The sequence below is a fragment of the Panonychus citri genome, unplaced genomic scaffold, assembly GCF_014898815.1.
Source record: "Panonychus citri isolate SS breed McGregor unplaced genomic scaffold, ASM1489881v1 Contig00049, whole genome shotgun sequence".
Lineage (NCBI taxonomy): Eukaryota > Metazoa > Arthropoda > Arachnida > Trombidiformes > Tetranychidae > Panonychus > Panonychus citri.
In genome coordinates this window covers 1,296,176-1,311,864 of record NW_026515454.1, presented here as the reverse complement: position 1 = coordinate 1,311,864, position 15,689 = coordinate 1,296,176, and the positions used below count along the sequence as shown (strand labels likewise).

The 15,689-nt window shown below is 31.3% G+C and overlaps 5 protein-coding genes and 1 long non-coding RNA gene across 7 annotated transcripts; 3 read left to right on the top strand and 3 right to left on the bottom strand.

The window, feature by feature from the left end:
* Nucleotides 1-136: 136 nt before the first annotated feature.
* On the bottom strand, nt 137-3,933 carry LOC128385529 ((E3-independent) E2 ubiquitin-conjugating enzyme-like). Its single transcript, XM_053344401.1, has 3 exons — nt 3,415-3,933; nt 1,495-3,288; nt 137-1,426 (listed from the first exon to the last, which is right to left on the bottom strand). Exons 1-3 carry the CDS (start codon nt 3,664-3,666, stop codon nt 452-454), a joined length of 3,021 nt encoding a protein of 1,006 aa, XP_053200376.1. The 5' UTR covers nt 3,667-3,933; the 3' UTR covers nt 137-451.
* Nucleotides 3,934-4,388: 455 nt separating this feature from the next.
* On the bottom strand, nt 4,389-7,230 carry LOC128385533 (uncharacterized). 2 transcript variants are annotated; one of them, XM_053344404.1, is made up of 7 exons: nt 6,979-7,230; nt 6,159-6,408; nt 5,980-6,039; nt 5,774-5,883; nt 5,410-5,707; nt 5,115-5,332; nt 4,389-5,040 (listed from the first exon to the last, which is right to left on the bottom strand). In XM_053344404.1, the coding sequence occupies exons 2-7, from the start codon at nt 6,238-6,240 to the stop codon at nt 4,657-4,659; spliced, it is 1,152 nt and encodes a 383-aa protein (XP_053200379.1). In that variant the 5' UTR covers nt 6,241-6,408; nt 6,979-7,230; the 3' UTR covers nt 4,389-4,656. The 2 variants fall into 2 exon arrangements, with proteins under 2 accessions (XP_053200379.1, XP_053200380.1); XM_053344405.1 differs by having other exon boundaries at nt 6,159-6,248.
* A 128-nt stretch (nt 7,231-7,358) lies between these two features.
* On the top strand, nt 7,359-9,477 carry LOC128385530 (E3 SUMO-protein ligase ZBED1-like). The gene is made up of 3 exons (XM_053344402.1): nt 7,359-7,460; nt 7,538-7,780; nt 7,849-9,477. The coding sequence occupies exons 2-3, from the start codon at nt 7,543-7,545 to the stop codon at nt 9,351-9,353; spliced, it is 1,743 nt and encodes a 580-aa protein (XP_053200377.1). The 5' UTR covers nt 7,359-7,460; nt 7,538-7,542; the 3' UTR covers nt 9,354-9,477.
* Nucleotides 9,478-9,530: 53 nt separating this feature from the next.
* Nucleotides 9,531-12,416, top strand: LOC128385538 (uncharacterized). The gene is made up of 4 exons (XR_008324793.1): nt 9,531-9,706; nt 10,811-10,922; nt 11,059-11,174; nt 11,508-12,416. It is a non-coding gene; the product is annotated as an uncharacterized LOC128385538 (long non-coding RNA).
* A 613-nt stretch (nt 12,417-13,029) lies between these two features.
* Nucleotides 13,030-14,857, bottom strand: LOC128385532 (GTP-binding protein 10-like). Its single transcript, XM_053344403.1, has 3 exons — nt 14,536-14,857; nt 13,997-14,429; nt 13,030-13,925 (listed from the first exon to the last, which is right to left on the bottom strand). The coding sequence occupies exons 1-3, from the start codon at nt 14,626-14,628 to the stop codon at nt 13,231-13,233; spliced, it is 1,221 nt and encodes a 406-aa protein (XP_053200378.1). The 5' UTR covers nt 14,629-14,857; the 3' UTR covers nt 13,030-13,230.
* LOC128385536 (uncharacterized) lies at nt 14,826-15,440 on the top strand. Its single transcript, XM_053344409.1, has 3 exons — nt 14,826-14,951; nt 15,035-15,218; nt 15,310-15,440. The coding sequence occupies exons 1-3, from the start codon at nt 14,876-14,878 to the stop codon at nt 15,431-15,433; spliced, it is 384 nt and encodes a 127-aa protein (XP_053200384.1). The 5' UTR covers nt 14,826-14,875; the 3' UTR covers nt 15,434-15,440.
* Nucleotides 15,441-15,689: the final 249 nt, after the last annotated feature.

Here is a 15,689-nt window from a genome sequence, read left to right as displayed (position 1 = left end):
TCCAGAATCATCAGTTTTCCACTCGGTGGAAGGTAAATTTCAATCATTATCCTGGTTTCTTCGTAACTCTCATAAAATCAATCAAACAATTTACATTTTGTTTCGACTTGGAAATCAATTAAAATGGTGGATATGATTTTCTGTGTGTTGGGTAAAAAACCAAATGAGTTTTTGAAACTCTTTCACTTTAATTAGTTACAATTAAGTTTTCTTTTAATTTTCCATTAATGTTTTCCTTTCTATTGTTAAACATTGATGATTTTAGAGACTCGATGAACAGAATTAAACAAGGTGGGAGAAGAAGAGTAAATCTTTCAAGAGGTATTTTAATTGAAAGTGTGAAAATTTAAGAGAAAAGTGATTGATGAAGATTCGAGTAAAACGTTATTTAAGTTGATTACATTCTGATTAATGTAATGATAATTGAAGTGTTGGTGGTTGATCATCATCATCAGAATTTGATATTCAAAGAGGTAAGGTTTTCTTTCAAAATGTTCAATGCTTTTCGAGCAGATAAACAGAATCCTTGAGATCCGGGTAACAATGGGAAACCCGGTAATCTTTTTGCACTGTAATCATCTTGTAAGTTTAACAGGGTTAACATTTTGTCAATTGGTTCATTTGAATATTTACTGTTCCATGTATCAGATATTTTGAGCCAATTTTCAATTCGAGAGATAAAATGTTTCATTCGCTTGTTAAAATGGTCCATAATTTCATCTTTAAAAGCATCTTCAGGGGAAATAATCATTTTGGTCATTGATTGGATTAATTTAACAATCACCATCTCATTGTATAAACGGCTATTTTCATGGCCGATTGGGGTTCCTTTTTGCCTCATGTAACCGGCCTCATTGTAATAAGGTTCGGGTACCAGGATAAGTCCTTGAATTGAGAGTAACAATTGAAGGAGAGTTGAACTTTTAGAATCCCAAACTTCGGTTCCTTTTCCGGTCCAGGTTCCAAGTAAAGAAATGCAAACTTTACCACATTCATAGAGATTTGGATTAAGCCGATCGGTACAGTAGCTTTTATACTGGACCGATGGAGGTACAAATGGATATTTGCATGGTAATTGAATGTCAAAGAGGAAAAGTCCATCTTCATAAGGTGTATCCGATGGACCTTTTATCATCACAGAGAATAGGTCAATTCGCTCATCGAAACTTTTCACATGAATATCAGGGGGTAGAGAATTTTTCAATAAAGTTATCTCCTTCCTTATTTTACGGTGGAAAAATTCAGTGGACGCAAGGGCTGAGTCTTTGTAAGAATGTGCTAAAGGCACTGATTCAATCATTGCGAATTCACCTTTCCTTTCAATTGTTTTACTACGATTGGGTGTCCCTTGTTCAGATGATTGCATACTATTATCTAGATTATCCTCTTCAATTTCATTGTCACTTGCCCAGAGGTCATCTGAATCCTATTTGGAAAAAAGAGAGAAAATGTTAAATCAATTGTAATAAATTAAATGGTTTGTTTTCAACTTACATATTCACCGATGATAAATAATTCATGAGGATATACTTTTGATTTGGTTCCATCGGCCCAAGCACATAACAATTGTCCATCAGTACAACATTCAATCACTTGACCTGCTCGAGTGAATGGGTCACCCGGTGGATATTCATGATTATTTGAATCTACTCTGATTACACAACATCCTGCTCGATAATGATGATCTGGATGATCTTTAATATCATAAGCGCTAACATTTTCTTGTGATAAAAAGGTTGGTTTGGTTTCGGTTGTTGAAGTTTTATACCAATCGACTAGAACCGTTCGAGCGGCTCGGTCAACTTTCTGGACAACGCCATAGACTAAAAATGAAACAGCCTCACGATTTTCAATTACAAAATCACCAGGGAAAAACTCATGACCATCCAGGTGATGTAAGGGATATAAAAGGTATGAAGGAACATCAGTTAAGGTCTCATTGTTTTGGGAAATTAGGGTCACTTTAGTTTCCGTTGAGACGATTTGTACAGCGATTCGAGAGCCAATCGATAGGTCAACCGGCATCTCGGCTCTTTCCCGTTTCTGTGATGGTTTCAACTTTTTCTCTTTCACTCTTTTCACTGAAACGGAAGGGCACTTTTTCTTACGGCTAATTCGACCTCGATTATTGTTACTATTCGAGGTTAATTCATCAATAATACAACGAGTCAACGAATCAGCTTGAGAGGTTGAATCATCATCAGAATCCGAGACTTCTTCATATTCATCTTCACTGGCATCATTAGAATTGTTATCCTCTATTTGTGGATTAGGAGAAGGTGCTAATTCACTTGGTGAATTTTTGGTTGATTCTTTCAGTTGATTTAATCTTTTAGCATCAGTTTCTTGACTAATTGATGTGCTTGATTTAACATTGGATAGGTCAAAACGTTCACGGATAATTTTGTTGGTCAATTTTTTAACGAAAACATCTTCATTGACCAATTTATCGCTTTCCTTTAATGTGTAATATCCCAAATCACCAACTTGTAAGGTACATTTTTGATAATAATTGAGAACTCGAACCTTTTTCACTTCGTCACCATAAATCACGTCACATGGTAATTCAGTTTTACCAGAGGTTTCATCATATTCTTGAATGGTGACCCGGCCGAAATTGGGTAAGTCAACTGACCATTGGTTTTCTTTAAGACTAGAATCTGAATCTTCGGTAGCCTCTTCTTTCACAGTTAATCGGGTTTGTTTAACACTAATATTGATTCCACCGGGAATAAGATCATTACTCCGATGGATACAACATAACCAACGACATGAGATTGAAGCTAATTCAACATTTATCACAGTAACTTGAACTCGACGTTTACGTAATTTCTTGGACGCTAATGCAGTGGCCATTTCTTCAGTTTGCTTTATCCAATTACCCGTTCGAAGACATTTTCTTGGTCCAGTTAATCGTTGACCAATATAATTGTTTTCACTGGAAAATTGGCAGGATCGACTTTTCTCTTCAAGTAGATCTTCAAAATCATTCAATTCCTCATCTTGAAGTACAACTATTGACCCATCTTTACATAATAAAGTGACCGCATAGCTTGTATCATCTATGTAACCAATCCAAGAATTGTAAATACAAACGATGTCCGTTTGGACTGGGGTCAGATTTTCAAAACAAGAGCTATCGACATTTTCAATGATCTTATTGGTTCCAATAATTTTAAGGCAAAAATTAATATTGGAGCTTTTACAGTAGCCAATTAAACCATTTCTCGATGGACCAATGTACTTGACCACATCACCCGGAAGAAGAGATCGATCATATAGTTTAACCTATTGGGGGAAAAAAAAGAAAACGAAAATAGTTTTTGTAAGAGAAAAATTTTACACGTTTACCGATTTAAAGCTTAATCGGCAATAAATTATAGAACTGGATATCCATTGATTAGTAAATTTTACCTTTTTCTCTGGTAGATTTTCAAAATTACCCCTTGGATACCATGAGACTCCAGTTGTTCCTGGTTTAAGGCGTTTCAATTTCTTCTTCGCTTCACCTGATTCAGTGTCTGAATCATCGTCCGATGATGAGGCATTCTCGCAGCTTTCAACTACTATTCCAACCTCAATTTGACCTTTATTGTTTAATCGATAAACAATATCCTCATCGAAAAAATCACACGAATTATGGTTTCGTTCGGGTTGGGTAGACATTTTCAACTGTTGATCAGAAAGAAACAAATGAGAATAGAACAAAAAACAAAACAAAAACAAAAGTAAAAAGAACACTAAAAACAAGTGGATAATAAAACAATTGAAATATTCTCTTATTCTCTTATCCTATTTTTTTCTTCTTCTCGATTGACCAGATAAATCAGAGAAATTGGTAATTAAATGAAAATAAGTTGTCGATGATTAAGGTGATGATGAAGAGAAAACAATTTAATCAATGAGACAAAATCATCACTCTTTTCAAATTAAATCCAAATTTCAATCAAAACAACAACAACCAATCGATTTTTCCACCTTCCGTTAGATGGCGACACATTGGAAAATTTGCGAGAAAAAAAATTTTGATCAACAACAATTAATGGAATCAATTAAAAGCCAACTGCAAATAATTATCCTTTGTTTGATCAAAAATTATCTCATTAAACTCACGATCTTCTCAACAATTTAATAGATTCTATTGATTTTGTTATCAGTTGGGACAAATTCAATTTAGTAAAATTTAAATCAATTACCATTTCCAGTGATTAAATTTAATTGCGAGTTCATTTAAAAGGTTAAGATTTAGAATTGGAAATTGATAAGATTAGAAAATGTCATCAACTATTAATATTTCGTCAATTCAATGGATTACAGTTGATTGTTTCGAATGGTTTAAATTGACCTTTTTAAATAACAAACTTTTGCCTTTCAAGTATCCAATTAAATTGTTAGATTAATTGATTGATTATCGTCTTATTAAAATATTAATTGTATTACAATAGTAATAAGGTGAAAGTTGATGATGATTATAATTGTAAGGAAGAGGAGAGAGAGAGTATAAACTCTGTTTATGAGGTAGAGATATAAGGTTGATGAGAATGGAGGAAAGTTGATTAACTGATGAAACTTTGATTGCACTGATTAATTGTTAGTGGAAGATTAAAATTGGTGATTAAATTGATGTTGATTGCATAGATTGATAGAGTTGAAAGTTCAAGGGATGAGTAGATAAGGGAGTAAATGTAAAGGTTTTAGGAAACAATTTCGCATGAAATTAAAATCTCTGGCAATCCAATCAACTCTCGACGATAATTTTGGCCAATCTCGAGCGATCGCTTCTTTGTCTTCCTTGTTAAAGTAGAACGATATTGGTCGATTATATTGTTCACTAAAACGTTCGACATATTTTTTCGATTCTTTAGTGATCTTATTTGAATTTCGAACGTCCAACAGAACCAATTTGGGTAGAATATGAACCAATTCTTGGATATTCTCGTCTTCAATTGAAGGATTAGATCGGATTGCGAGATGTTTCAAGTTTGGAAATTTAAGAAGCAATCGAAGTAAAATTTCCCATGTTGGTGCATATCCACGAATCTAAAAATGGACGAAAAAAAAGGTGAGAAATTTAATAATATCCAATAAGCTTATTCTTGTAGGAATAAACTTACAACTTCGATAACAAGATCTTCGAGATGATTGTTTTTAATATTTGCATCGAAAGGAAATCTTAACGATTCGATGCACAGATAAGCGCTTTTCAGTTTAGGACAAAAGTCCATAAAGTGAAATCCAGGATAATCGAGCGTCTCATCCAATGCCCAAGAACAAATTTCCAAAATTTCAAGTCGATTCAGTGTAGTACCCGAATAGCAAATATCCGATTCATCTAGAAGATAAAAGAAAAGGTAAGAAAATCAATCAAATCCGATTGTCATTTTAATATCTTCCTAATCAAATAATTACCTCCTTTGTATTGTATATGTAATCGTCTTAAATTAGTACAATAACGGGAGCAATCGCTAAATTGTTTAAGGCTCATATTGCTCAGATATAATTGCCTGAGGTTACGTCCAAAGTGATATTTATTAAAATATGAGGATAAACAGGTAGCAACAATCATGGTGAGTTCACCACAAAAAGGAGCAATTGAAAATTGTTCATAGTTCTTGAAACAGATCAATCCTTTAATCGAGTCCACGGTTTTGAGTATTCGGAAGACAAATCGACTATTAGCTCCATAAGAATAATGTAAACCAAGAATCTGAAACAAGGAAAATGGAAACAATCAGATTAATCAAAGTTAATCAAGACAAAATTAATTTCTCACCTCAAGATTTGGTGTTAATTTAGCGACATCAAATCCACTTGGAATTGCATTACGTTCAACTTTCAAAAGGTAATCATCATAATCATTTTTACACCTTGGCCATGGATCATCTGAATATAAAAGATAATCACAAACAATAATAGACAATCAATTAAACGAACAATTAACAGAATAACAGAAGAAATCAACAAATTTAATCGCTTTACCAGTTAAACATTTAGCTTTGGACAAACGATAACTGACCAATCGCCTCCATCTCTTGCAAACTTTTACAGGTAAAAGGAAAGGTGAGAGAGAAAAAGTTAACAACGTATTAGACTGACCCATTCAGGGTGTGAGATAAATGTAAGAGGAAATTCATTGAGAAACCATCAAATCAACTTACCCAATAAGCAATTGTTAAGATCATTTAAATCGTCACAATATTGAAAAATGATCAGCAAACAATCATCAGGAAGATTGGCCATGTTTGTTTCTGGGATAATCAAGGAATAGGAAAATTAGTAAAATCAGTGAGAGAATCAAATTAAACCAAATTGACACATGAAAGTGACTTTGTGGCCAGTTTATGTTATAGGTCACCAATTGGTTGGACTGTGTGGATATTATTTAGTTATTTTTTTTTTGCTCCGTTTCTAGTGAAGGAAAAAGTAAACATTTCAATGGACAATTAAGATTTTCAAGAGATGATAAGGTCTAATTGTGATGATATGTTGGGAGAAGGAAAAAATCATTGTTCCGATAATGATTTGGGAGGAGAGAGAGAGAGATAGAAAAATATATATAAAGTAATTAATCTAATAATCAACTTATAAGGTTAAGATCTTATAAGTAACCGGAATTATCCGAATCAATGTTACGTAATGAATGAAAATCTATCAACACAAATGTTTGGAAAAGATGTTGATTATTGTTGAATAATAATGAAAAATATTGTTAATCACGGACAATTAGACTGACAATATGCATAAATAATTAGATTGAACTTGTTCATTGGTTAATAATTCACTAATTACCAATCAAAATTTGCTCTAAATTTTTTGTTTCTCTCCATTACAATAACAATCTTGTTGTTACTCTAATGATTAGTTTGGTTTATTTCTCATTAACAAATAACACGTAACTGATGATTAACTAATTAAACCAATCACACTACAAGAATATTAAATATAAATACAAAAGAAAAATGAAAGTTAATTACTCACCTTAACGGCTAATTAAAATGCGAAAAAATTGTTACAACTAACAAACTAAAAATCCAAAACCATAGGGAAAAGTAAAAAATGGAAAAGGTTAAGATTTGATGATCTTTGATGAAATTAATTCTTATTCCAACAATTAGTCGACAAGGTAATTGTTCAATTATAACTATAGACAAAAATTGAAAAGAAGAAAATTTAATTAAGAAAGTTAATTGAATTTATCTTTAAAACAAAAAAATCGAACAGAGAGAAAAATGTAAACAAAGTAGTGTTGCGCTGATACTTTTTTAATGAGTAATATTATCGATACCATCGCTTTCAATACTACTCGATACTTTCGATTAGAGTATCGAGTATTGAAAAAAAGCATTTGTTTATCAGAAGGTAGCAAAAGAGTTGGTGTTTTGATGGTTTTTTTACCTTAATTTTGATCGTTTTTTTCATTTAATTTTGTTTTTTTTTCTATTTAATGTGATCCTCTAAAGGTAAGTAAAAGTGTATTATCAACTAATAAGTGCTAATATAAGTGTTTAATTTGTGTTTATCTCGTTTCTTTTACCAGTGACTATGCCTAAGAGAAGTCGCATTTGGAACCATTTTGAAAGGAAACAAGGTGAAGATCCAAGGTGTTTAATTTGTTTAAAGCCAGTCAAAGCTAATGGAAACACTACAAACCTATTTAAACATTTGAGGATTAATCATAATTTTACATATGAAGCTGAATTCGGTGGTTCATTGGATTTGACTAGTGATGGTGATCAACCCAAAATAGATGAAACTTTAAACTTAATGTGTTCAACCAAAGGTGATTTGTTCGCAGTGTTAGCTTCTTGAACTTTATGTTAATATACATAATTTTATCTGCTTTTTTAGATGGTGATGCTAACAAGCAGTTAAATATTAAGATAGCATGGTGGGTGATTTGGAATGCCTTACCCTTTCGTATTGTTGAACAACGTGGATTCAAAGAGCTAATAAGATCTCTTAATAGGAGTTACAAACCACCATCTAGAGACACATTAAGAAGAACCATTGCGAATTTATATGATGTCAAATCCAACCAGCTAAAGGTTTTTCTCAGTAATATCAAATGGTTCTCTTTAACCTGTGATGGATGGAAGGACATCAGTAATCAAACCTCTTTCGTTGGTATTACTGTTCATTTTATTGATAATTATAAATTGTTAAGTGCATGCATCAAAGCTGATCAATTCAAAGGAGAGGCAACATCAGAAAGGATTGAAAGTTTTATCAAGAATACCTGTCAAGAGTTTGACTTGAACTTAGAAAGTCTAGCTGCTATTACAACTGATGGAGCTGCCAACTACTCAAAAGCAGCTAAGTCTTGTGGTCCACACATACATTGTGTTGCTCATAAGATCAATTTGGTAGTCGAAGATGCATTAGAAGCAAGCATCGACTTAGTCAATCTAATCGATAAAGTGAGAACACTGGTCACTGCTTTCAAGCAAAGTAGTGTACTAATGTCTGATCTAACAACAACAAGAGAAGAAAACAACCTTCAACCTTTAAAATTGATACAAGATATAGTTACAAGATGGAACTCAACTTATCATATGATAGCTCGATATTTAGAGTTACATCAAGACATTTCTATTGTTCTTTTGAAACATTCTAGAAGAGGAATAGATATTAGTGATGATGATGTAAACTCTTTACGTCAGATATCTAAGGTTTTGAAGCCATTTAATGATGTAACAGAGGATATTTCTGGTGAGCTTTATGTTACGATATCTCGTATCATACCTTTATTGGCTAGTGTTAAAGTTAAATTGGCCCGAATGAAACCAGATATCTCATTGGTTAAAGCTTTGGTTGAGCGTTTATCAAAAAATTTACAAACTCGATTCGGTTGTATTGAAAAAATACGACTATTCACTTTTTCTACTCTTCTTGACCCTCGTTTTAAAAAACTCGCTTTCTCTTCACCTTCAGATTGTTCTCTTCAATATGTTGATATGAGTAATATTCTCTCAGATGTCCAGTTGACCCAAAGGATTTGTTACGATTATGATGAAGCTGATGATGACGATGATATTTGGAAGGACTATGACAAGAAGGCACGATCACTATCTAACCCAGCTGGTGGAATGCATAATGGGCTCAAACATTACCTGGAGTCTGATGTAATACCTCGTAAAGCTGACCCACTCGAGTACTGGAAAAATAACAAGTCTATTTACCCTCAACTGCATAATTTGGCGATGCAATATCTCTGTATTCAAGCTACTTCAGTTCCCTGTGAGAGGTTATTTTCCAAAACAGGTTCAATAATAACCGATAAGAGAAATAGGATTAAACCTAAAAATGTAAACATATTGTCTTTCCTAGAATCTCTGCCTGATGAGCTCATTTAAATCTTCATCACTCAAACAATACTTGTAATATTTTGATACTTTTCAATACTTTCAATATTTTTCGATACCGAGTATTAAAAATATTATCGATACTTCCACCATCAATACCGATACTATCAATCAATACTTTCTATCGGTATCGCGCAACACTAAAACAAAGAAAAGAAAATCTGATTGGTAACCAATGGCAACGAGAATTTTTGTTTTGTTTACATTTGGTTTTCTCTTTTTATTTGATTTTCTTTTCTTTTTTCTCTCTGGTAAATTGTTATTTTCTTATTCTACTAATTAGTTAATTGTGTTAATTAAAGGAAAACAGGTTAACCAAAGAGAGATACACAATAAAAGAAAAGGTAAGTTAATATTTTTATTCATTTAATGGAGATAAAGATTATTATTATTATTTTTTTTTGATTTTTCGTTTGAACAAATTGATTGTTTGTATCAATTGTTTCCGCTAAATTGTCAACCTTTTATTAGATTAATATATTCAATTAACTAACTAACATTTACACTGTTTACAAGTAGTTAATTTAAGTGAGACCAATTAAAGTAACATCTAAAGTTGTTAATCGTTTGACAATCATGATCATAAAATTGTCAGAAAAAAAATCCATTTTTGATTCCGTTTTGTTTAATTTTGTTCACACTTTGATTAGTTGTTTTAATTTCTATTGTGTTGTCGTTAATTGTAACGATACTTATTTTATTATCATCATAGTCACAGTTACATAACGTTAATTAATTACATTCTCAGTTGTTGTTGATTAATTAGGATTATCTTTTTTGAAAAAATTAATCTTTTCATGTTGACAATTAGATATTCACCTGACTCTATCTCTATTTTGTTTAAACAATTTAAATTACTAATCTAATTGTCATCATTAATTAGTAAACTTTTCACTTCTATCTTATTTGTATTACTAAACAATTTACTTAAATCAGTTGATTAGATTTGTAAATTAGTTCAATAGTGATAATAACTGATAAATATTAACCTTTATCCTTAGGCCTTGATTTACAAGTTAATTGTTATTCTCAATTGTGTAGCTCTTAACAATTAACTTTACTAAACAAATGCCAATTAATTGCAATATTAATTACTAGGGAATTTCAAATGATTACTAAAAAATTAACTTGAAAAAAGTCCAATAATCTCAATGATTAGTTTCCTGATTGTGATCAAGTGTTTTAATCAACTATGAGAATTGATTAATCATCAATCGTTATGATCTTAATTCAACTATTAGAATCAGCGATTTTCGTTAATTACTTCGAGTAGCAATCGAAATAAACAAGATAATGAAATGGAAATTGATTTGTCTTCGAATATGATTAATCGATAATCGAGAAAAAACTTTTCGAGTTACAAAGTTACTGAGAATTCTGAATATCCGATGAGCTATTCGAAGATTTTAATTATGATTATATTTTTCATCTTAATTAATGAATTTTAGATGACAAGAAAATTGGAACCTGATTGATGACAATTAACCCGAACGGTCTAATGAATAACAAATTGGTTTAATTGTGGAAAACATTTTGATAATCAAATCGGAAAATCAAACAGTAAGTGTAGATTTAGTGATAATTAATCTCTTCCTATTTAATCAACATGATCACCCATCAATTCAATTGTAACAATTTAAATCTTTTCAAAAGTAAATTAATTATTGTTGTTTCTTTTTAATTGTTTTACTTGTAGATGGATAAAACCAAGCAACCATTTCGGACCTTTAAACCATTACAATAATTTTGGATTAAGGATTAACCTTTGATCTGGACAATAAATATGATTACAATTGATGATTGAAACAAAAAGTAAATTAATCATAATCAAAATGAATTAATTTGGTTAATAACTTGATTAAGATTAACATGACAATATTGTTGTTGTTTTAAATTGTCAGTCAATGTTTTTATGTCAACTTACTACCGGGCCAATTTTGCTTGGTTAAGCACGACAATTTAAACAACAATCAAGTTCCTGCAACAATTAACCCAATCTTGTTAACTAATTTATTAATTTTCTTCTCTCTCTCTCTCTCTCCACCCTCTCTCACCCTTTCTTTTCACTCTTTCACTCTCACTTTCTCACTTTCTTATTTTCCCACCTCTCACCTTTACTCTCTCTCTCTCTCTCTCTCTCTCTAGTGTTTCTCACAAATTATCATCACAATCAAATTATTATGATGATTTTTTGACAAACTAATCAACACAATTTGGCCAACTTTCCATTAACTATATAAACTCAACTGACATTTGGAAAAATATCAACTTGCTCACAAGTCTTCAAACAAACAACAACAACAATCAACTTTAAACAGTTAAAAGTTTCCTGTGTTTTTTAACAATCAACCAAATCACTACCAACAATTAATAAAATGTCTCCAAAAGTTATTGTTATTGCCATCATTGTCTGCCTTTGGTGCCTTATGGATTTAAGTTACGCCGGTGATAAAGGTTCAAACATCGTCCTTCAGGATAAACATTCACAGATCATTTTGAACTCGAACAAGAAAGGCGGTGAAAATATCATCATTAAGGATAATAAACACAATTGCTGTGGACACAAGGAGCACGTTAAATATGTTTACGTGCCAGTCTACACTCACCACGAGCACCAAGGGTGGGGCCAAGAGCACCAAGGTTGGGGACACGAGCAACAACATTGGGGTGGTTGGCAATAAATTACTCCCGGTGAGGATTCAATCAACACATTAATCAATCCCGACATCGATCCAATCATTTAACGACAATTAATCAATAGTTGTTTCAACTCGCCAATCAAATCATCATCATTCATCATTTTCCCTCTCAAAGGCCTTTAATTCATTCAAATTACAGCCACAATTAACTTAATCACCCAATGGATAGTTATAATTACTTTTCTTCCTCTCTCTCTCTCTCTCCCTCTTTCTTTACACAATTAACTGCATCTCAGTTGATCTGAATCAGTTAATTGTGTTGCCATTGTATAAAATTAAAACAGCAATTAGCTTTTAATTGCATCTCCATTGATCATGATTAAAATTAAATAATAATAATTTATCTCAAAACTAACTATCTGATTGTTAACTTATTTCATCATTGTTATTATTATGTTTCAAAAAAAGTTTCAATTTAATTGTTACAATTAAGGAAATCAATGAATTCACCTTAAGGTAGTAACGAGAAACTAATTGTTACATTCAAATTATTTTTGATTAACTATTTTCTCCTCCCTTGTGACTAATGATTAATTTAATTTCCTCATCTTATCTGTATCATTAATTAGTTACAGTCTAATTTGTGCAACAATTAAATTGTTACTCGATTTATTCAATTCATAAAAATAGTGTAATTATCTTAATCAATCTCGATGATTATCATCACAATTAACCCAGAGAAGGGAAAGTGACAAGGCCACAAAATGAGAAACCCGATTGATTAGAATCAGATTAAGATTAAGATAATTAATCATGTTAATTGTTAGTATTGTAAGTAAAAGGGGAAAAGATCATCGAAAGGGTTAAACAATTATCTTAATTAGTGATAATTAGTTGAATAAAATTTACCCTGAGGGTTAATTTTGCTTAGTTCATTTTGTTTGATATACTTGATTGGTGAATAACAATTAGTGATTAACTAATTGTCATACAACTAATAAAAAACTTTCGGATTACATTTTGATCAATTGTTGCCTTTTTGATAATCCAGTTAAGGTTGAATTATTTTTGATGATTAAGTTTTCCAAACTAATTACAATTTAAGAAATTACAAAAAACCAATAAACATCAATACATAATATGAATGTTGATCAGCTTAATTGTTATAAAGTTGAACAAATGAATTATTATTAATTGTCATCATATTTACAATTGTATTGATTTTTTTTTCACACTAATTGGGTTTTGACTTTTGCTCTTGATTGATTGATTGTTTCTAGAAGGCTAACAAAAGAGCGAGGACAATCAGGATTACGTGATTTAAGGTAATTAAAGTCAATCAATTCTCTAATCCGTTTTTTAAGATAATCAATGTTTGTGTCACGGTGACAAGAGATTGGGATAATATCCTGATAGTAGATTAATTTTTTGGGGAAAATTGATTCATCTAAATTGTTCCCTTGATTGTTGTTGGTGTAAACACTTTTAAGTGAAACCAGGAAATCTTCATAAGCCACATCAGCTCCAATCGAGTCCATCTTATTGACCACAATTAACGCTGGTTTGATTAGGTAACGATCATCGAAAATTTCAATTTGCTTATTAAGAAGAAGTAAAGTTTCAATTGGTGATCGATAAATTCCCCGATTAAATCCATTTATATCGATAACAAATAGAATCAGTTGATTGTGAGTTAGATGTTTTAACCAATGGTGACCACGATTATCGGTTTTATGAGCTCCTTCAATTAGACTTGGTAAATCAACGCAGCTAATTAGTCGACCATTGTCATAATTAATATTTCTTAACCAGGGTCTCTTTGAATTTATTTTTTCCGTTGACAATTCTGGTAATAGTTTTTGTTTAGATGATAACAATTTGGTTAATAGGAGTGATTTACCAGAATCAGGGTAACCAATTAAACCTTTAACGAGAGATGGATCAAGAGAAGTAATTAGATTTGATTATCTTCTTTTATTTTGATTAATTACTTACCTATGTCAGCATAGTATCTTAAATCTAATGTGATTAATTGTGATTGACCTTGAGCACCGAAATAATTGCTTCTAATTGTCCCACCTTGACCTCCATAGGCGACGATTGTTTTATCACCTTCTTTAACTAAATCACTAATTGGACTTAGAAATTGATTGAAAACAGTTATACCACAGGGAACTTTAATTATACAATCAGATCCATTGGGGCCGATTAATCTAGTCCTTCGTCCATCTAAACCGTTAATTGCTTGAGCAGTTAAATCAGGGAAACATGATTTAACATGGTTAAGATTATCAACCTCATTGGAAGCTTCAACAATTACATTTCCTCCGCTACCACCGATAGCCTTTGATACTGGACAACCATTACCTCCTGATCCACCGATGACCTTTAATTTAAGAGAATCAATATAATTTGAAGTTGATTTTTCCTAAATTGTAAGAAAACAAGAAAACAATTAGAAAAAATTAATTCTCATAACAATCAAAACAAAAAGAATCCTCAACATTTGAATATATAGAAACCGTAACACTTACATTAACAGAGGCTTTTCCAAAAGAAGTAACTTTTTTAACCGAATCAACTTTAATTGTCTTCAAATATGTTCTAACACAAGTCAACAGGACCATGATAGATGAAGTAATTAACAATCACCAACTAATTGAAACAATTTAAACCAAATGAAATCCAAAAGATTTGACAAAACCAAAAGGTAAACAAACCAAAGTGAGGATTTTAGTAGTTACATGATTGTCATCAAAATCCAATAGAATTAAAATAAAATGGAGGATTTTAATTCTCCCAAAGTGAATGAAGCTTCAAGTTAATTAACAGTTATTTCTACAAATTACAATCACTAAATTATGAGAACAATTAATGATGACAATGAGAAAGAAAAACAAACATTTTCTTCACGTGTTTCTCTTCATCATGGTAGCAGTGGCGCTCCAAGGTAAACTTGTTTTCTTTTCTCGAATGGACAAAATTTGGATTATTTTTTTTTTCTTCATTTTCTTCTCTATTTTCGTCTATTAGGTTCGATTTGTTTGGGTCGAAAACATCGAGCCGAAATTGGAATATGCCGATCTCATGATTCTCGAGGAAATAGAACGAAAATTTCTTGTATGATCGAACCGAAAGTCTATTGTTGTCCAGTTCTATCGGGCGATAAACCGGTGAAAATTTGTTGTACCTTGGAAAAGTTTCTCGAACATCATCAGTAAATAATAACATTCAATTTATACTTTTAATCGACTATTAAATTGTAACAATTTATCAATCTAATTAACTTTAATCTTTCACTTTCACAGATCATTAATCATTCAGGTCTCATTTATGTTCATTATAAATGTCTTATTATTAGTGGCCGTGATATGTTTAAGTGTTTATGGTTATTATCTATTATCTATTCTTCCGGAAATAAAAGTTGATTAAACTCTTCTCTCTTTATTATTGATTGTTAATTGATTTTCGATGATTAAAAAAAAACTTCAAGCGATTGTTTTTCTTTTCAATTTTTCCGCGAATTTTTTTCTCCGCGAAACTGCTGCCATCTGGTTTTCTTTTATAGAAACAATTGTTGATTCCTTTTGGAAAAATAAATTTTTCTGATTTGTTTTCATCTTAATTAGTTGATTGTTTTTTTTGTTTGTTTTCTTGCAATTAATTGAGTTAATTGTTTTAATTTGAG